The sequence below is a fragment of the Stegostoma tigrinum genome, chromosome 18 (assembly GCF_030684315.1).
Source record: "Stegostoma tigrinum isolate sSteTig4 chromosome 18, sSteTig4.hap1, whole genome shotgun sequence".
In the NCBI taxonomy this organism is placed as follows: Eukaryota; Metazoa; Chordata; class Chondrichthyes; order Orectolobiformes; family Stegostomatidae; genus Stegostoma; species Stegostoma tigrinum.
Genome location: NC_081371.1, coordinates 59,634,679 through 59,655,314, shown reverse-complemented (window position 1 = coordinate 59,655,314; position 20,636 = coordinate 59,634,679). Strand labels below are relative to the sequence as shown.

Sequence of the window (20,636 nt, the reverse complement as noted above, 5' to 3'; positions counted from 1 at the left end):
GCTTCGGTCTTCTTGATCAGCAGTGAAGCTCTGAGGGGCTGAATGGCCTCTTCCTGCTCCTATATCTTATGACTTACATCACACTTGAAGGCCTCGCTTTAATTTGAAGTTGGGAGTTCTGTCAGAATTTGAGGCCCTGGACTATCACTCCACAGGGAATATTTTCTTTCTGTCTATCCAATTAATCCCATTTTTAAAAAATCTCCAGATGTTTCAGATTGATTCCAAATTCTGAAACGGCTGAGGTGGGATCAAACTCCTCACCTGCTTGAAGTGTCCAACTCAACAATGGGCACTTTACCACCTAAACTGACAGCCCAAAGAATTTAACCCAACTGCTAAACTGGGACAGGCTGATAGAAAGAGAGGTGGAAAAAGAAATCTTTCCAAAGGGAATTTAATAAATGCCTGAAAAGGAAGAGAACTTGCCTGGCCATTGGGAACAGAGGAGGGAATATTTGGACCCATTGGATCCATCTTTCAAAGAGTTACCCTGAGTATGATAGGCTGAGTGGCCTTCTGTGTGCTGTCCGACTCTCTGAACTAAGGACAAACATTCACTCATTGGTTGCATACGGCTGCGAACCCTCACTTTTTTCGGTGAGTTATCTTTATGTGTTCACTCGGATAGATCAGTTGACCATTCTTGTACCATTTTCCACCCACGTTTGCTTCCGACAATTCACACTCAAGTACAGCCTGTTGACCAGCTCGTACAACTTGGTCGGTGAGATCCTGCAATATCTTCAGAGGTTTCACTGAGAAACAAGCAGACAACTTCAGGTCACCTCGTCTTGTATGATACAGAGCCTCTCACCACCCCCACCAAACTAAAACACACCTCATTTCCTCAGCTATCAGTCCACATTAGCATAATGCATACTGCATAATCCATAGGCAGCATAACAGCTCAGTGGTTAACACTGCAGCCTCACAGCACCAGTGACCCGGGTTCAATTCCACCCTCGGGTGACTGTCTGTGTGGAGTTTGCACATTCTCCTTGTGGCTGCGTGGGTTTCCTCTGGGTGCTCCAGTTTCCTCTCACAGCCCAAAGATGTGCAGGCCAGTTGGATTGGCTGTGCTAAAATTGCACATAGTGTTCAAGGATGTGTAGGCCAGCCATGGGAAATGCAGGATTACAGAGATAGGATAGTGGAGTTGGGTCGGGGTGAGATGCCGTTCGGAAGGTCGGTGTGGACTTGATGGGCTATATGGCCTGCTTCCACACGGTAGGTATTCTATGACTGAATGTACAATTCTTTTAAGCTGAGTGGGACCAGCTTGCCTGGGATTGATTATGAGCCCAGTTAAATATCTGTGCTTAAGAACCAATCATGTTGGTGTGGGTCTTGGGTTTCAGGGGGGGTCCAGAACGAGTAACAATGACAGATTTCATTGGCTGAAGGAAAGTAACTTTTCCACTGGCTGGAAATTTCCATGAGTAGGAACCAGCAGAAAATCACTGGGAATGTGGCGGGATTAACACCCAAATTCCGATCATCCACAGTGTCAAAGCAGTAACCACCAGGGCATTTATGCTCAGTTATGCTGCTGCAAATATACATTGTCAAGGCATAAACATTTTATTAGTGGCTTATCCAGGATCCTCTGTATTCCTATATTGTGGGATGTGGTGGTTGTGGAGACGCTGAATGGCCAAATCATTGTTTCCATGTTATGGTTTTAATGACAATGCTTCATGGCCACTTTTACTGAAGTCTTTAATTTTTATAAGGGAATTCCAACTACACCAGCTACCTTGAGAACAATATTATCTCTACTTGGTTAATTTGCTTGTAATTTTTAAAAATACTGTGACGAGAATTATCCCACTCAAAAACCCTTGCATAAAAAACAGTTACACGTACTCTCAACTTTCAGCACTGCTGAAGACTGGCCCCCTGTCGTCTTCACTGAATATGTTCCAGAATCAGCCTTGGAGGCTTCTGGGATGATGAGCCAATGTTTCTTTCCTTCAGTCCGAAAGCGATGTTTAGGTGAAGCCCCAAGTTCAATCCCGTTCTTAAACCTAAGGAAGAGATAGGGCCAGCTCTGATTAGTAAAGCAAACCAGATACTGAGTTTTATTTTAATGCTGCAAACACACCGCAAACAGAATCACAGATTTGTTACACTGCAGAAGGAGACCATTTGGCCCATCGTGACTGCCCTGGTTCTATCACCTAGTAGCAATGTCCTGTTCCTTCCTCCTTTCCTTGTATCCCATTTCTTTCCAAATAATCATCCAGTACCCCTCTTGAACAGCGCCCCCGCCCCACCACATGTCTAGGCAGTGCATTCCAGACCCTCACAACTCACTGTGTGTATTTTTTTTTCTCTCACGTCACTAGGACGATCCCTGATATGGAGGGATTGTCTTATCAGCAAAGGTTAAACAGGTTGGGACTCTACTCTCTGGAGTTTAGAAGAGTGGGAGGCAATCTCTTTGAAACAAATGGGATTCTTAAGGGGCTTGACAGGGTAAATGCTGAGTGGATGTTTCCCCTCATGGGAGAGATTCAGAATAAAGGCGCACCAGTTTAAGATTGAGATGAGAAGGAATTTCTTCTGTCAGAGGGTTGTCAGTGTTTGGAGCTCCTTGCTACAGAGAGCCATGGGGGCAAAGTCCCTGTGTATATTTAAGGCTGAGATAGATCCTTGATCAGTCGGGGAATCAACATTTATGGGGAATGGGCAGGAAAGTAGATGTGAGGAATGTTATACTGAATGGCACAGGAGGCTCAAAGGGGCTGAACGGCCTAATCATGTTCCTATTTATTATGGTCTTTTCACCCTTTGCTTGTTGGCACATCACTTTAAAACTAAGCTGTCTCATTCCTGCTCCTCTGATGCTGCTTGGCCTGCTGTGTTCATCCAGCTCTACACTTTCTTAGCTCTCTCATTCCCGTTCCTTTTACAAGTGGGAACAGCTTCTCCAGATCTATTCTACCCAACCCACTCATGATTCTGAAAACTTCGATCAGGTCTCCATCTCAGCTTCCTTCTCTCCCAGGAGAACACTAGCAACTTCTTCAATCCATTCCCGCAGCTGAAGTTTCTCATTCCTGGAACTGTTCTTGTAAATTGCTTCTTCACTGTCTCCAATGTATTTACATCCTTCCTATAATGTGATGCCCACAGCTGAATCCAATACTCCAGCTGGGGTCTAAAAGGACAAAGGATGCCTCACCTGAAAAATGTGGACAGGGCACAGAAATGGTTTACCAGGACATTGCCTGGTTTGGAAGTTTTTGGCTGTGAGAGGAGATTGGACAAACTTGGTTTGTTTTCACTTGAAAGTTGAAGGATGAGGGGCGTTTGCAAGATGATATGAGGAATGGATAGAGGAGACCCTAAGATGGTGCTTGGCCTGCTGTGTTCATCCAGCCCCACACTGTGTTATGAGGAATGGATAGACTGAATCGTTGGAGTTTTTTTCCCCAGGATAGAAACGTCAATTACTAGGGCACATAAATTTAAGGGTGTGACGGGTAAGTTTTTCACACAGAGGGAGATAAATGCCTGGAATGTGTTGCCAGAGAAAGTGGCAGAAGCCAATACGTTGGCAATGTTTAAGAGACATTTGGACAGATATAAGAACTGGCAGGGAATAGGCAAATATCGGCTGTGTAGAGCTGAAGACATTTTGGTTTAGAAAGGTGCAGGCTTGATGGGCTGAAGGGCCTGTTCCTGTGCTGAACTGTTCTTTGACAGTACAGTGCAGAAGGAGGCCATTCAGTTCATCACATTTGTGATGGCTCTTGGAAAGGGCTGTTTAATTAATCAGCCATTTCCACATTCTTTCCCTGCAGCCCCTCAACTCTACTCCCAATAATTATTCAGAAGGTTCACTTGACTGGTTCCGGGAATGGGCTTGGGGTGGGGGTGTCTGATTGTGCAGGGGTGGTGAGGGAGGTAGGGCTGAAGTTGTGGGGGTTGGAGCGAATGTAGTCGGAGGAGGGGGTCAGTTTCTGAGGGTTTGACAGAACTTGGGTCTGAGCTTGTTGGAGATTTCAAGAATGAGAGGTCATTGGCTTAGGACAGAAAATGCTGCGAGGATTTTTCCAGGTGGATGCTGACAGGATGTTATCCCTTCCATCAGTGAGATAGAACACAGTTTATCAATAAGGAGCCTCCCATTTAAGGCTGCATTGGGGAGCATTCTTTTCTCACTGAGGATCATAAATCTTTGGACTGTTCTTGCTTAGAAAGTGGTGCAAGCAGAGTGATTGAATATTGCTAAAGGTTAGATTCTTGATGTTCCAGGAAGTAGTTGGGAGTGGGGGGGCGCGTAATGTGAAATTTAGGCTGTAGTCAGGGCAGCTGACTGAATGGCAAAGCAGGCTTAATGGGCTGAATGGCCCACTCCAGCTCCCAATGTGTACGTTTGCATGTTTACAATCGCTTTCTCACAACCCTGTTACAAATACTTGTCTGTCTCCCTTTTCCTCCCGCGCTAACAAGGTTTCAGGATTGGAGCCGCTGTACCATTTCACTTGTGCGTCATCTTCTGACACTTCACATTCCAATTCCACCCTCTCACCAACCAGCTCATTCCGATTCTCCAGCTCGCGTGTGATTAAAACAGGAGGCTCTGCAAGGCAACAGCACAATGCAGGAGAATTAAAGCTAATCATTCACATCCATACTGCTGCTAAACCCTGCCATTTCAGAGACATGCTTTTTATACTTTCAGTCTGAAATCATCCCCAAGAAGGGTCTTTACCAGTGGTCTAAGCTTGCATTGAAAATTACATCTTGTCTGCTTGAAGCTATCACACACGCATGTACCAGCAGAGGAAGTCGTTAGGAACACACAATAAAGAAACCTTGTTTAACCAGTTCTGAGGAAGGGTCACTGGACCTGAAATGTTAACTCTGTTTTTCCTTTCACAGATGCTGCCAGACCTGCTGAGTTTTTCCAGCAACTTCTGTTTTTGTCCGTGTTTAACAGCCCGTGCAGTTCTAAATCTAAATGGCTTTGGCTGAATGTAAAGCAGTTTCAGTCCCTAAACGATAGCCAGAACTGCCAATGCTGGAGTCTGAGACACAGTGTGAAGCTGGATGAACACAGCAGGCCAGGCAGCATCAGAGGAGCAGGGAGGCTGACGTTTCAGGCCGGGAACCTTCTTCAGAAATGGGGGAGGGGAGGGCAGTGGCATTGTGTCAGACAGCCACACAGGCATAGGAAACAGGAACAGGAGTAGGCCATTCAACCCTTCGGGCCTGCTCCCCTATTCAATATAATCATAGCCGATCATCCAGCTCACTCCCCTGTTCCTGTTTCTTTTCCCCATACCCTTTGATCCCTTTAGCAGCAAGAACTATATCTAGCTCGTTGAAAACAGTCAACGTTTTGGCCTCAACCACTTTCTGTGGCAAAGAATTCCACAGGCTCATCACCCTCTGGGTGAAGACATTTCTCCTCATCTCAGTCCTAAAGGACCTAACCTGTATCCTTAAAGTGCGACCAACCTTCATCCCCAACCCCGTCACCCCCGATTCCCCCTGGCCCCCCCAACCCCCGCTTCTGGAGGGAGTTAGCCTGGGAGACCTCAACTTTGACTCCAGACTCTAGGAAATCTCATGGCTTCAGGTTAAACATGGGCAAGGAATCCTCCCGCTGATTGCCACTGTTGTGAAGTTGTGTACAGTACGTTTGGGAATTGGGAGGCCGGAGGTTGGGATTTGGTCTTTGTAAAATGCGAAGGGGGGAAAAGCGTTGTGGTGGTCCCTTTAAAAAAAAATGCGCTTTTTCTGTGTTTAACAATTTAAAATGGATGCCTGTGAGCAGCAGCTCGAGAGTTTGCAAGTAGACAGAGGGCAACCGAATTGAAACATTTATATCAAAAGGCCATACAGTTCGCAGGCCAAGCAGAAGTTTTTACCAAGACAATAAGCTTTTGAATTTAGCCAATCAATTTGGAAAAGGTACTAATATACCAAAAACCAATTAAGTGTAAGTCTGATGATTTTGACAACATAGGACCAATCCTACTGTAAGAAATATGGATACATCTTCATTAGTATAAAAAGCAGGCAGTTCGACAAGTTACCAGAGCCAGCTGCCATCTGCCGGAGCAAATGGCCCTCAGCTCTCAAAGGAGATCCGCAGGCTGTCACAGCCTCCTTTATGCCTCGGAAAAAGCACCATCTAAATAACAATGGTACCAGTGGCACAACGAGTTAATGTTCCTGAAGAATTTCTGAAGAAGGGTCCAGACCAGGAGCATCAGCTTTCCTGCTCCTCTGATGCAGTCAGGACGGCTGTGTTCATCCAGCTCCACATTGTGTTATCTAGTTCATATTCCTGGCAGAAGAATCAACAGTGAAGGCACAGAACATTCTGGGAGACATGTGACCCGTCTGTAAATTCGGGAGGCTAAATTTTTTTATATAAAGTTGGACTTCTTTTATTGGAACAGCATACCGTTAGAATCTTGCTGTATTCGGGAATAGTTAGTAGTTGGAAGGGGGGTTTATTCCTTTTGTTAATAGTTTAGGTGATTTGTTCACTGTTAGAGTTAGATAAACAAATTGTTACTTTTTGATTTTAAAGTGAGTGTCAGGGATTTGTTTTATTCAACCACTGGAAGCTGTTGAAAACCATGTTACACCACATTTCACACTCCATTTACAGATTATAGGGTGAAGTGCGCCTCTTTAGGTGTTTCGGTTGTAGTTCTCTGAGGGAGGTCGAACTCTGCTTTACAACACCACACACTTCCTTCCCTGGGCTGATGAATCAGTTTTCCTCAATGTTGAACAACGCTTGGAGGAAACAGTGAGGATGGCAAAGGCACAAAATGTACTCTGGGGCGGGGGGGGTGGATTTCCATGTTCACCACCAAGAGTGGTTTGGTAGCAGTATCACAGATCGAGCTGGTCGGGTCCTAAAGGACGTAGCTCCTCCACAGGGTCTGCGGCAGGTGGTGAGGGAAGCAACAAGAGGGAAAAACATACTTGGCCTCACCCTTACCGATCTGCCAGCTGCAGTTGCATCTGTCCATGACAGTATTGGTAAGAGTGACCATCACACAGTCCTTGTGGAGACAAAGTCCCACCTTCACATTGAGAACAATCTCCATCGTGTTGTGTGGCACTATCATTGAGCTAAATAGGACAGACTTCACACGGATCTAGCAACTCGAGACTGGGCATCCCAGAGGCGCTGTGGGCCATCAACAGCAGCAGAATTGTACTCCAGCACAATCTGTAAGCTCATGGTCCAGCATATCCCCCACTCAACCATGACCATCAAGGCAGGGGATTAACCCTGATTCAATGGAGAGTGCAGGAGGGCATGCTGGGAGCAGCAAACAGGCATACCTGGAGATGAGATATCAACCTAGTGAAGCCAAAGAGGACTTCTTGCATGCTAAACAGTGAAAACAGCCAGTGATAGACAGAGCTAAGCGATCTCACACCAATGGATCAGATCTCAGCTCTACAGTCCTACTGCATCCAGTGGTGAATGGTGATGGACCATTAAACAACTCACTGGAGGAGAAGCTTCACAAATATCCCCATCCTCAATGATGGGGGATCCCAGCACATCAGTGCAACAGATAAGGCTGAAGATTTTGTAAGTGGAAAATGTTTCCAATTACAAGAGGTTCCAAAACTCAACGTCTTCACTGTAAGAGGGTCACCAATTATCCAATCGTGAATTCTGGAAAAAGATTCTTCACCCATTGAGTGGGGAGAATATGAAGCTCAATATAAAAGGAGTGGCTGGGAGGAACAGAACTGACATACTGAACAGCAGGTTAGGTAAACTCATGAGGGAAATGGATATGTTGATGGCATTCACTGATAAGAGAAAATTTGAATGGAACATAATCACAAAGTAGACTGACGAGACAGACTGAAAGGTCTGAGATAACAAGCTGTAGAGCTGGATGAACACAGGCCAAGCAACATCAGAGGAGCAGGAAAGCTGATGTTTCAGGCCCAGACCCTTCTTCAGAGATTGAAAGGTCTGCTTTCACATGATACATTCAATGTAATTCTAAAATCTAAAGAAGCAGCAAAAAAATAACTAACAAAGATCAAATGGGAGTAGATCAGAAACAAAAACAGAAATTGCTGGAAAACCACTGAAGGAGAGAAATCAGAAACTCAATTCTGAAGGAGGGTCACTGCACCCGAAATGTTAACTCTGTTTTCTTTCCACAGATGCTGCCAGACCGGCCGAGTTTTTCCAGCAATTTCTGTTTTTGTTTCAGCAGTTCCAGCATCTGCAGTCTTTTTGGCTTTATCGTCGCAGGCAAAGGAGGTTTTTGGAATTATTTACCTTTGACGAACAATTCTGTTGCACATTTCTCATTCCCAGCTGATACCTCGTACGCTGCATCATCTGCCATGGTGCAGTTTTTGATTGTTAACATTCGCAATGTTCCTTTGTGTTCAAAGATATATCTGTCAAAAATTGCAAAGACTTCATTGAATACAAGCTCAACTGTTGAGTTGATTTGAAACAGTCTGCATCAGATTTCTCAATTTCAGCCCTCTCTTGATCTTCTCTCTCACTGTATTTGGGGGCAGTGGCCTAGTGGTATCAACATTGCAGTAATGATCAGATGACCCAGGTAATCTTCTGGGAGCCTGGGTTCAAATCTCACCAATGGCAGATGATGGAATGGGAATTCAGTTTAAAATAGAAACAAAATCTGTCATTAAGAGTCTAATGTTGGATGTCAGGAAAACCCCATCTGACGCCTTTAGGGAGATAAACTGCTTTCCTTAACTGGTCTGGACTATATGTGACTCCAGATCTGGTAGGCAATTAGGGTGCGGGCAGATTGGAGAGCCTCCTCATGGGTCTGCTCCTGGGTCTGGCCAGGATGGCAATTAATAGGTCCAAGCAGAGGGCTGTGGAGGGGTTGTCTCTTGCTGACTGCCTGGCCCTTTTCTGTGGCTATGTCTGAGCCCAGGTCTCCTTGATACAGGGGGCATGTTGTGTTCATCAATCCTCTCGATGCCTTCAGGGAAAGGTGGGCACCGTGGGATGTGGAGTGCTTTATCTTCCCTTCCAACTCCATTTGATTTAGCCCCTACCTCTCAAATTATTCAAACACACAGCACTCATTTGGAGATGGGAAGAAGTCCCATTCAAGTTGTGTGTGATAACATTCGGGATACAGGATAGAAAGATAAAGCAGGCCCAGGGATGGGTCTTCAGAACTCTCTATCCTGGGCTGGGACTAGTCTATCTACGCCATGAATAATGCCTCTGTGTGGCTGAACAATGTTCCAGTTGGGTCTCCTGAGTTATTATGGATCCTCTACCCTGATTTCAAAGGTGGGCAGGGGAGCTCCCTGGTGTCCTGAAAACACTTAGACTTCAAATCGAATGTCACACAAACACAGCAGACAAGCTGTGACAAGAACCAATGAACTCCATGCTGCCTGTGGGATCTTGCTGTGCACAGGTTCCCAGCTGTATTTCCCAGATGTGGAAGGGTTGAGTTAAACAGCTGCAAGAACGGTTTGGGATGTCTACTGATTGTGCGAAAAACCTCTGCGGTGCGGCTCAGTCTCTAGGCTGTCGTGTAAAGTGCGATAGCAGGAATAGGAGCCTAGAGGGTAAAACGCAAGATACTTACTTTGGACCAGGTCGGATTTCTTGACCATTGCGATACCATTTCAGGTCAACGGTTGGATCTGCCAAATCCACGACGAACCTGATCTTGTCACCTTTCTCAACTTGGTAGCCAGGCTCCAGAATCTTTGCAAAAGCTTTTGTAAAAAATCGAAAGAGAAGCATTAAGACTGAAACGTGAAGTGGAAGCTTGGATTGGATCATCATCCAGGTTTTATTCATGAGAGATCTGAATAAGATTGGACATGGTAATGGTGGATCCAGCTGGGAAATGACTGCAGTCTTGCCTCCAGGGTCAGTGACATCCATCACAGGCCTCAGAGCTGCTCCCCACACAGGTCTAGGCCCCTAGCCCTGCACACTGGATCCCCGTCAACCCCAGCCTCTGCCCCTGATGTAGCCGCTCTTCCAGGGTCCTTATCGTATCCAGTTACACTTCAAGAACCATTAAAGAGGCTGCAGGAAAGGTTCACCTGAATAAGGAACTTCAGATTGGAGAATTTGCAACTGTGTTACTTGGAGAAGAGAAGGTGGGTAGGAGATTTGTCACGGTGTTGAAAATCAGGAGGGATCTGGACAGAGTAAACAGGCAGAAAATGATCTGAATAGTCAAAGGATTGAGAGCAGGGTAGGGGTGGATGCAAGTTTGGGTTAATTGGCAGAAAAGAAATAATGGAAGCATGAGGAGAAAGGGAAGGCATGGCCTCGTCATATTATCATCGGATCATTGATCCACAGACACGGGTAATGACCTGGGTTTGAATCTCATCATGGCAGATGGTGGAATTTGAATTCAGTAAAAGTCTGGAATGAAGAATCTAATGATGGCCACGAAACTATTGCCAATTGTTGGAAAAACCCATCTGGTTCAATAGCGCCCTTTAGGCAATGTGGTTGCCGCTTAAACGCCCTCTGGGAAGCTTAGGAATGGGCAATAATAGCTGGCCTAGCCAACAACACCCACATCCTATGAATGAATGAGACAAAGGAGAATTGTAATTTGCTAATCTTACAGTAGCAAGTTCATTTGAGTTTTACAAAAGAGAATTGGTTGTTATCTGAAAAAACGAGAAGGTGCAGGATTACAGGAAGGAGGTAACTGAACAGCATGAGGTATATTGATCCTCTGGACAGCCAGCACAAACACACTGGGATGAATGGCCTCTTTCTGTGCTGTAATCATTCTGTAATTTTGATGATGTTGCGATTAAGCGAAGATTTACTGGACGTCTGAAAATGATGAGGGGTTCCGATGGAGGAAGTAAGCAGAAACAGTTAACACTGCTGCAGGGTCAGTGACCAGAAGGGTTTATAATGTGATTGTCTGAAATATGGAAAATTGGGAATTTTTTGTATGCAACATAATGTTGCAAGCTTCAACACACTGCCTGAAAGGGTCGGGAAAGCAGGTTCAAAGGAAAGTTCAAAATTGAAAAATAAAATGAATGGTGCTTTTATTGGGTGAGGGGTGAAACAGCATAGCTTTTTCATGATGGGTTGAATGGCCTTGTTTCCCCTTGTATCATTCTATCAATCATTCACAGTGACGTTGAGGGAATGTGAAAACGGAGCAGAGACTCTGAGTTTTAAAGGTACTTGCCAGCACTTTTTTTCTCTTCCCTCTTTATCTTCTTCAAGCGTTTTAGCAGACCCCTGAGGTCAGTGATGCCATATTCAAAGGCTATCTTTTCATACTCATGTGGCTGAGCATTTTTCAGCAGCTCCCAAACATCAACGGCAGGCTCGGTGCTCTCTTCCTTCATCTCCCTGTTAATCAACACAATGGAGAAGATTGGGTTCAATTCCCTGGGTTTTAATTCCCCCTCTGTCTCTGTAACTTTTCCCAGCTGTACAATCGGCTGAAGTCTCCAACTCGCTTGATCTAAACTCACAGCCTGAGTCCACACTGGCCCCTCTGAAGAGATCCCGTCCAGACTCCATCCCCTACCATATTCCGCAACCCTACATTTCCTACGGCTAAACCTAGCTAGCCTGCACATCCCTGGACACTCTAGCCTGGTCAATCCACCCTAACCTGGGCTGTAGGAAGAAACTCACGCAGACACAGGGAGAATGTGCAAACTCCACACAGACGGTCGCCTGAGGGTGGAATCGAACCTGGGTGCCTGGCACCGTTGGGCAGCAGTGCTCACCACTGAGTTCCTGTGCCACCCACTTTGGTCACTTATTTCAATAACTCCTGTTATAGTCTGGTACTTGGATACGCATCACTGGTGGCTTGTAGTTGGGGAATAATGCTACGTCCAATCCTGCTTCCTGTGCTGGTCTTAGAGACTGTTCAGTTATCTGTGGTAGAATATGGACCACAAGTAAGTCTCAATGCAGGAGGCGTCCATCTTTCATTATAAGATCGTCTTTATTACATGACTGTCATCAAGTACAAGTTACATGAACTCTTGGGCAGACAGCTAAGGGACAAAGGGATTTGGGAATCCTCGCCCATGAATCATCAAAAGCTAATTTCCAATTTCAGAGGGTAATAGGGAATGCAAATGGAATGTGGACCGTAACTTCAAAGGGAATGGGGCTATCCGATTTCGAAAATTAGCTCACAAATCCTTCCAGCTCTTCATAGCATTCCCAAGAGACTATTTCAACAGATTAAGACAACATCCAAGCCATCGATTTTACCATCAGGCACTCGAATGTCTTACCGGTGTTTTAGCAACCCGCTGAAATCCAGCTCTCCCGCATCGTCCTGGCCTTCACCACCGCTTTTAACAGAGAAAGAGAAATGGATTAAGGTTTCTTTTTCTGGAATCAGGTCAAATAAAAATCACGGAAAACAATAAGAAGTTGGTCGATTTCCATTTGCTCTGTCACATCCCAGCTGACAGGTTCTAAAAAGAAAACAAATGGCAGATTTTCCAAAAATTAGCGTGATCGCCTGATCGCTTCAATTTCACACAAGGCAGAAGTCGCAAAACGCAAAAAACACCCGATGTGGACAATTTATGATACAAATTGAATGAAATTCTGAATGAAGACCAGTTGCTTATGCACAGCTCTTAAATTCTGCCAAAGACGTTCTTCATCTCTTGAGTTTTTCATGGGTAACTTTCCAAAAGTTAAACACCGGGATTTCTAACCACACCTCCCACACTCCAGATGCTGTGCCATGTCGGGATTGGAGAATTAACATGACATGCTCATTTACAGACCTAGGGAACATCATAATCCTACACCACCTCGTAGTTCATGTCCATTTATTTGATATTTATGGATTATTTTCAAAGCTGTTTTGTTGGTCTGCTTGTTTCTGGAGCTGTGATGGGCTCCATCAATGAATGGTGGTGAGCAATGAGAAGTTGTTTAATGATCAGCCAAGTCACAGTGTAAACTCATGAACCACTTGGGTGCACAGTTATGATGCCCATGTGCAGGCCATCCACAGAAATTCAAGACATTCTCATGACCATCATGAATGATCTTTGATCGATTCAAAGACCCAGCACCTCAACCACCGAGGAATTCTCAGTAAGAATTACCTTAAAAGCAATCAGTCAGCAAGCTGGACACAGCAAAACACTGTGTCTCACGTGTTAATTGGTGGACTAGGGTAAATAACCCTAAGAGAAAATAGGTTTTGTGTGGCATTTACACATCATTTACCATAAACTCTGGCGTATGTGTTACACCTCCTTTTTAGGACTTCCACAATAATGTACAAGTGTAGCTTTTTGCCAAATAAGTGCAGGAGAGTCACTTAGAATCCAGACTTTATGGTAATTAAACTTTTTTCCATAAATTAGTAAGATTAGTGAATCAACCACTTACTGACAAACAAAGATTTACGATCGAGAACAGTGCGCTTTGAAGTCTAATCTACCCTTCCTGAGTAACCAAAGATTGGTTGGTGACAAGGCAGATGGGAGAACCTTGTCATTTCAAGATTCAAGAGTTGAGATGATTTGACTTCTGCTCAAGACAGCAACTGGCACTTTCAGGTTAATCTTCACACAGTGTGTCTAACATTTCATTCCATTACACAGCAGTGGGAAGAACATTTTGAACACACAGTCCCTCTTATCACCAATCCAGGGAATGGCAAGACACAAGATGCTGGTGGAATTGTTAAGTAAACTGAAGATTACACATGAAATATATGTAGGTCTCTCTCATGCGTTTCAGGCAAAGAAGAAGGTTAAGGAGTGTCTCTCCTTCTCCACTGGTACCATAGCATAGAATGATGTAGGACCTCCTTACCTTACTGGTGCAGCCCTATGATTGGAAAAAAGACACAATAATGAGCATCTTAGAGATGAACTTGGATGTTGCCTAGGCTAGGAAAGAAATAAAGTTAGTTGGAAGCTATTAAATGCCATCAGGCATCTGGACTAGCATTGTCAACCCATCAGCCAACCAGAAATCTACACAAATATTGGATGGAATGAACATTGTAAGAAAGGAAATATTACAGTGGGTGACATCTACAGAAGTTGATAATCACTAGACTTAGATGAAATAAATCCCAAAGAAGAGTCACTGGGCTCAAAATGTTAACTCTATTTCTTGCTTCACAGATGCTTCCAGATCTGCTGAGTTTCCCCGGCAATTTCTGCTTTTATATTTGAAGTAAGTCCCAGATGGCTGAGAAAAGAAAACAAAAGAATGACAGACGTCTTGGCCAATCAATTTCCGTCCTGCCTCAATGTCGCACCACAGTTTAAAAAGGGGTGGAAGGGATAACCCAAGCATTTGTGGGCCAGCCAGCTTAACTTCTGTCGTTAGCAAATTATTAGAATTAAGTGCAGGAAGATGGAATTAATTTTGGCAGCTCTTCATCAATTGCCTTGGGTGTGATGAGTTGAATAGCCCCTTTCTATGTTGCAAATTTTCTGGGATTGCTATGATTTCCATGGAAACCAAAATTGACCCAATCGTTAAAATTGCTCCCCATCCCCAAGAAGACCAATGGCCCTATTTTCAAATGATTTCTATAGACAGCTATTTATCTTGCTCCAAGTGCATGTCCTACATTTGGTTGCATCTCACTGCTTTAGTAGAAGAGATAGACACTTCCTCATGACTCGTGGCCTCACCGTTTGGAGGGGATCCCTCATTTAACTTTCACTTGATCCTTCATAAATCAACCTGCCTTGTTTGTTCGGCTTCCCACCAGGAACATCTGACAACTGGTTTTCTTCTCCCTGGATCGACATGTTAGTCCTTTGCCAAAGCGTCAGAGCAGCTTTGTGAACGAGAGGGCAGTGACCCTGAAGATATCTGGATACTGCTTGGCACCTCAAGATGTATCTTCTAATTGAAATACTTTCACAGTTTCTGGATGCACCTCTCCATTGTGAAATTCACAATGGTACATCTAAGTATTAAGGTCTTCTGAACTAGTTCGAAACCCATTTGTCAAATTTTGACCTTAGGAAAACACATGACTCTCTGCCAAGATGTGACAAGCTTGAATTTGCTCTTCTTTGTACTCCTAGGCTCTGATACTTCTTTGACCTGACACAGAGCTTGCTTTGGATATTTCTTCAGCTCCTGGTTCTGAAATTGAAGGCCTGCCACTTTGCTGTTACATTCTAGAATGCCACAGTTCCCAAGGCCTGTTGATTTGTGTGATAGCTGCGAGATTGCATTTCTAGGTGAATCTAATCCACCTTTTGAAGCAATTATCCAAACAATTCTGAGTCAAAATGTGAGCTCTATGCCTTTTGCAATGACAGTGGCTGCTCCTCTAGATGGACTTGATCCAAAAGGTCTTCGTCACCTCTTGAGCTATGGCTAGTGTGACATTTCCAGCACCGTGATGTTTACACTGTTTACGCAACCCTCTGTGATGTTCCCCAGAAAATCAACGGTGACTGATGTCCAGAGTTGGAGCCATAGCTAGTCAGGACTGAAATCAGGAAGTCGGGAGAAATGTAAAAACTCTCTGCCTCAAAGCTCGTTGCAGGTTGATTGATGTTGATAGACTGTTTGGTATCAAGAGATAAGAACATAAGAAATAAGACTGTAGTAGGCCATTCAGCTCCTCGGGCTTGCTTCTACATTCAGTATGATTCTTAACTCCATGTTCCACATGCTCCCCATGCCACCTGACTCCCTGAAAGAACAAAAATCTGTTCAATTCAATGTTGAATATTCTCAACAAAGAATATTAACCCCCTGCCAGAGCAGAGGTTTCCAAAAATTCATAAACCTCTGAGGGAAGAACTTCCTCCTCATCTAAATGATTGACCCCTTATTTTGAGGCAATGGCGCATGTTCTAGGTTCCCCAAGCAAAGGGAAACAGTGTCTATCTTGCCAAATTCCTCTGGAACCGAATGGAACGATGGTGGCAAAGTGGAGTTGAGCTCCAGATGGTCCACAATCTGATAGTACAGGCCTGAAGGGCTGGATGGTCTCCTTCTTCTCTGATGTGTTTGTCCAAGACTCACGACGAGGAACTGTTGCTATTTCTCCGTTTGCTTTTGGATGTTGCATGAAGAAGCTTCAACACCGAGGCTCAGTAATGCTCAGCAATCTATTCATTTACCACTTAGGCCTGTCTATCACAAGACAAAATATACCAGACTCGGAAACCATAGGGTAGGGTTATCTCTAGAAGCTCCAGTTAACAAATCTCTTAAAATAAAGAGTTCTCTAACATGTAAAACACGTGTAATTTTGATTCGAAGCTACAGTGATTTCTGCTGGAGGCTCTGTTCATGCACAAAACTGAAAGGACAGCTTGCACACCATTGCCTTTAAATGATAGAGTGAAAAGGAGAAATAGTTTGCACAATATTGGGAACTAGAGGATACAGATGAATGGCAGAAGAGCCAGAGGTGACATGAGCCAAAATGAAAACCAAAAATGCTGGAGAAACTCAGCAGTGTATGAGGAGGGAGAAACAGTGTTAACATTGAGTCTGAGTCATGCAGGACTGCAAGAACAAACTCTGCTTCTCTCTCCACACAACTGCTGAGTTTCTTCAGCATTTTCTGATTATATTTTAGATCTGCTTAGCCCTTTTTTAAATGCAGTGAGAGGTTGCAATATGCCAGAAAGGGGAGTGGGAACAGATTGAGTCAAAACCTGATAAATGTGCTTTGGTGAAGGTCGATAGTGAAGGTACAATTAAGTAAAAGGTGGAAAAGTTTCTGTGGGAGAAAGGAATAAGAGGGTGTTTCGATAGAGATGAAATGGGAGAAGGTTTTGTAGAGTAGAAACAGAACAGACCAAGCTGGGTTGTGTGGCCTGTTTCTGTGTTGGATATTTGAGGGGAAACAATGGCCTAGTGGCATCATTTCTAAGGTATTAATTCAGGGAACCAGATAATGATGTGGGGACTAGGGTTCATATCCCACCATGGCAGAGGGTGGAATTTAAAATCATAAATGTTTGGAATTGAGGCCAAGGAATGATTGTCGGGAAAATATCCATCTGGTACACTCATACCCTTCAGAGAAGGAAACTGCCATCCTTACCCGGTCTGGCTGACATGTGACTCCAGACCCACAGCAATGTGGTTGACCCTTAACTGCCCTCGGGACAATTAGGGATGGGCAATAAATGCTGGCCTGGTCAGTGACACCTACATCCCATGGCTGTGAATTTTTTTAAAGAAAAGGGCAGAAAAAAATGTCAAGTTGTGGGGCAAGAAGACAGGAGAGTTTTTCAAATTGGAAAGCAAATACCATGGGTTTAAAGAGTGTCCTTTGGTGCAGAGATGCGGAGTGAGTGTCTGGTAATGAATAAAGAGCAGTGACAATAAGTTTGGATTGCAGTTACCTGCGTTTAAAAGCAGTGCGGATATCAATCTGCTGAACCTCTGGAGCCTCTGCAAAGAGAATTCAAACCAGGCGTTAAAAAGTCACAGGGATTTTGTAAACGAAAGCATTTACAATACTCCAGCTTCTGCTTGTGAAATTGCACAGAGACCTGTCGGAGAAACAGGCAACCAATTCTGCTCCACTTTTGCAGGGGCAGCACTGACGGGCACACACTGGAGGATGGACAGTTTTGATGTGGCGCTGACAGGGTGCTGTCATGTCCAATGTGTGACTCCAGACCCACAACAATGTGTTTGACTCTTAAATGCGCTTTGAAATGACTAAGCAAGTCACTCAGTTGTATCCAAGGGGAAAATAGCCTTGGGCAATAAATGCAGGCCCAGACAGCAATGCCCATACCCACTGAGAGAAGGTTACATTAGGGGCATTTAAACAGTCCTTGGGTAAGCATATGGATAATGATGGGATAGTGTAGGGGGAGGGGCTTAGATTAGTTCACAGGTCGGCACAACATCGAGGGCCGAAGGGCCTGTTCTGCGCTGTATTGTTCTATGTTCTATGTTACAATTAGCCACTCTGTAATAAGGTAGAGATCGCTCTGTGGGCAATGACCCCTCAGGTGAGCTAGTTTTTGAAACAGTGTAAAGGACTGTCGACAGATCTGTACTAAACTGTCATGCAATTTTTGGCGAGCATTTGCAATCTTTTGAGCAGAAACGGTGCGAAAGGTAAAGTCACCGTCGTCCAACTGGAACACAGGGCTGGGGGAGTGCCACACTGTTGGAGGGTCAGTAATGAGCGACTGCTGCACTGTCAGAGGGTCAGAGAGACATGACTGGTGGTGCTTTAGCCTAAGGGTCACCAGGCATCAGTAGAGGATAGAGAATGAGAAGGAGGATCCTTAATCGTAACTCAGCTGGTGCGGGAATTGAACCAACACTGTTGGCATCATTACTAACTGTGCTAACTGACCATCACCAGCCCTCCCGCTCCCCCTGTACCTGTGTGAAAATTCTATATGTACCAAAAGAGACACCTTTGCACTCTGGATAGCTTGATGCCTCAGTCAATTTAAACCCCAAACCATTGAAAAACTCATTGAACAGAAAACCCAGAAACTTCTCACCTATTACTTCCAGGTCAAAGGTACAGCTGTCAAATTTGTCTTTCCAAGTCACCTCACAGCGGTAGTTTCCAGCATAATTCTCCTTCGCTTTGATAATGTGCATCTCAAAGGTGTGAATCTGCAAAAACAAAAGAACTATTTCAAACAATAATCCTAGTTCATGAGAAATAACAGTGGCCTGTAGATTTTTATAAGCACTGCTTCCTGCTTATGGACAGACAAGGTACTCTAATTTCTGGGTACTGAACTCTTTAGAATTGCTCTGTACCATGTAGAAGTTGCAAATATTAAAATCATAAGGATATTGAAAGTTATGGGTTTTCAATTTCTTTGAACATACTTTTTAATTAGGAATATATTCATGATGTTTAGGGGGAAGTGGTTAGCATTTTAACTGGGAGGGGTAACTTTTTTTAATTCATTCACGGGATGAGGGTATGGCTGGCCAGGCTGGCATCCATTGCCCATCCCTAATTACCCAAAGGGCTGTTAAGAGTCAACCACATTGCTGCGGGTCTGGAGTCACATGTAGGTCAGGCCATGACGGCAGTTTCCTTCCCTTAAGTGTATTCATTTTTACAACAATGATTACCATTAGACTAGGTGCAGATTTTGCATTGAATCCAAACTTTGCCAGAATGGGATTTGACCTCAAATTCCCAAAACATTAGCTCTGAGCTATGGCCAACTAGCCCGGCGACGTTACCACTAAACCAAGCACCCAGAGCCATAAATGCTGGAGAAACTCAGCAGGTCTGGCAGCATCTGTGCAGAGAGAAACAGAGTTAACATTTCGAGTCCACTATGACCCTTTTTTGGAATTCAGTTCTAAAAGGAGTCATCTTGCATCAAATTTGATTATAAACATCAACTCTGGGTCGTTAAGAATATTTAAGGCTGAGATAGACAGCTTTAGCCAGTAAGGGAATCAAGGGCTATGGTGAAAAGTCGAGCTGAGGATCATCAGATCAGTTATGACTTCATTGAATGGCAGACTTGGTGGGCTGAATGGCCTTCTCCAGCTCATACACCTTATGGTCTTACAGACTTAGCGGACCAGAGCAGCAGTAAAACTGGCACAGAGTAAGTAAGTAAAATCAAGGAGTTAGATGTGTGGCTCAAAGATTGGTCGAGTTGGAGCAGCTTTCAATTTGTGGGGCACTGACAACACGACTTCATTAGAATGGAACTGTTCTGGTAGAATGAGCTCCACTTGAATCATGTTGGGAGCAGCGTCCTGGAGAACTGAATAACTAGGTCTGTACAGACGGCTTTAAACTAATTGGAGGAAGTGACGTTTTGGGAGAGGAGACATCTGGCTTACAAAGCCTGAGGATAATGGCAGTATTACAGGTCAGCCATTTACATAAAGGTGTGACAATGCTGCTACTTTAAATGGCTATTTTGTCCTTTTATTTTGAAGACAGGTTGTAAGGCAGTGGTGTGGAACTGGCTACTGAAGATGACTGAAGTAAACAACTTGTGAGGCCTTGGGTTTTATTTTAAATGTTGGAACAATGGAAGCAGCCTGAATGGGAGTGGCCAGCTCTTGCAGATCCAGATTTCTGGGTTTTGGCTTTTTTCGGTAACATCAGAAGCCTTTGGGGTCTCAGAAGAGTTAGAGCTTCAGTGAACGATGTTCTCTCTGAACCTTCTCTTGGTGTTTCTTCCTCCTGGATTGGAGAACTGCATGTAAGAATCTGACTGAATTTGTCATTTTTTCCAAGGGGTGTGTTTATGGCACATTACCATACTAGAACCATGAATTAGTGATAGATGCTGTATCTATTATTTGGCTAAGCTTTCCAATAGTTAAATTATTCTAAATTCTTCTTTCTTTTGTTTGTATTTTAACTATAGTGTTTAAATAAATTGTGTTTTGCTTAACGTGGAGTAGCTTGGCCAGTCGCATCCTATCTGGACCATTGCACTTCACATCTATCTCTAAAACAAGAAAAAGTTAGAGTCTAGGCTATCTTCTCAAAATATCTTCAGGAGTATCTGGTCTGGTCCATATCAATGATACCCAGAGTTGGACAGGGAGGAAGATAAACATAGAAAAGCAGGAGTCATTAGGGTCAGGAGGGAATAAATAGTTAAAAAGACCAAATTAATGGCTGTTTACTGAATGCATGTGGTATTCAGAA

General features: G+C 44.1%; 1 protein-coding gene across 6 annotated transcripts in view; it reads right to left on the bottom strand.

Annotated features, from left to right (window-relative positions):
- mybpc1 (myosin binding protein C1) overlaps window positions 1-20,636 on the bottom strand; it is a 145,042-nt gene that overhangs the window by 48,618 nt on the left and 75,788 nt on the right. For 5 of the 6 annotated variants that reach the window (XM_048549406.2, XM_048549404.2, XM_048549405.2 and 2 more), the window contains 10 exons: window positions 18,490-18,607; window positions 17,362-17,410; window positions 13,832-13,846; window positions 12,280-12,339; window positions 11,205-11,371; window positions 9,609-9,741; window positions 8,297-8,421; window positions 4,489-4,594; window positions 1,870-2,030; window positions 593-758 (listed from right to left, as the gene is read on the bottom strand). In XM_048549406.2, coding sequence (XP_048405363.1) covers window positions 593-758; window positions 1,870-2,030; window positions 4,489-4,594; window positions 8,297-8,421; window positions 9,609-9,741; window positions 11,205-11,371; window positions 12,280-12,339; window positions 13,832-13,846; window positions 17,362-17,410; window positions 18,490-18,607 — 1,100 coding nt within the window. The remainder of the gene's footprint in view (window positions 1-592; window positions 759-1,869; window positions 2,031-4,488; window positions 4,595-8,296; window positions 8,422-9,608; window positions 9,742-11,204; window positions 11,372-12,279; window positions 12,340-13,831; window positions 13,847-17,361; window positions 17,411-18,489; window positions 18,608-20,636) is intronic. The other variant, XM_059652575.1, reaches the window with a different exon arrangement.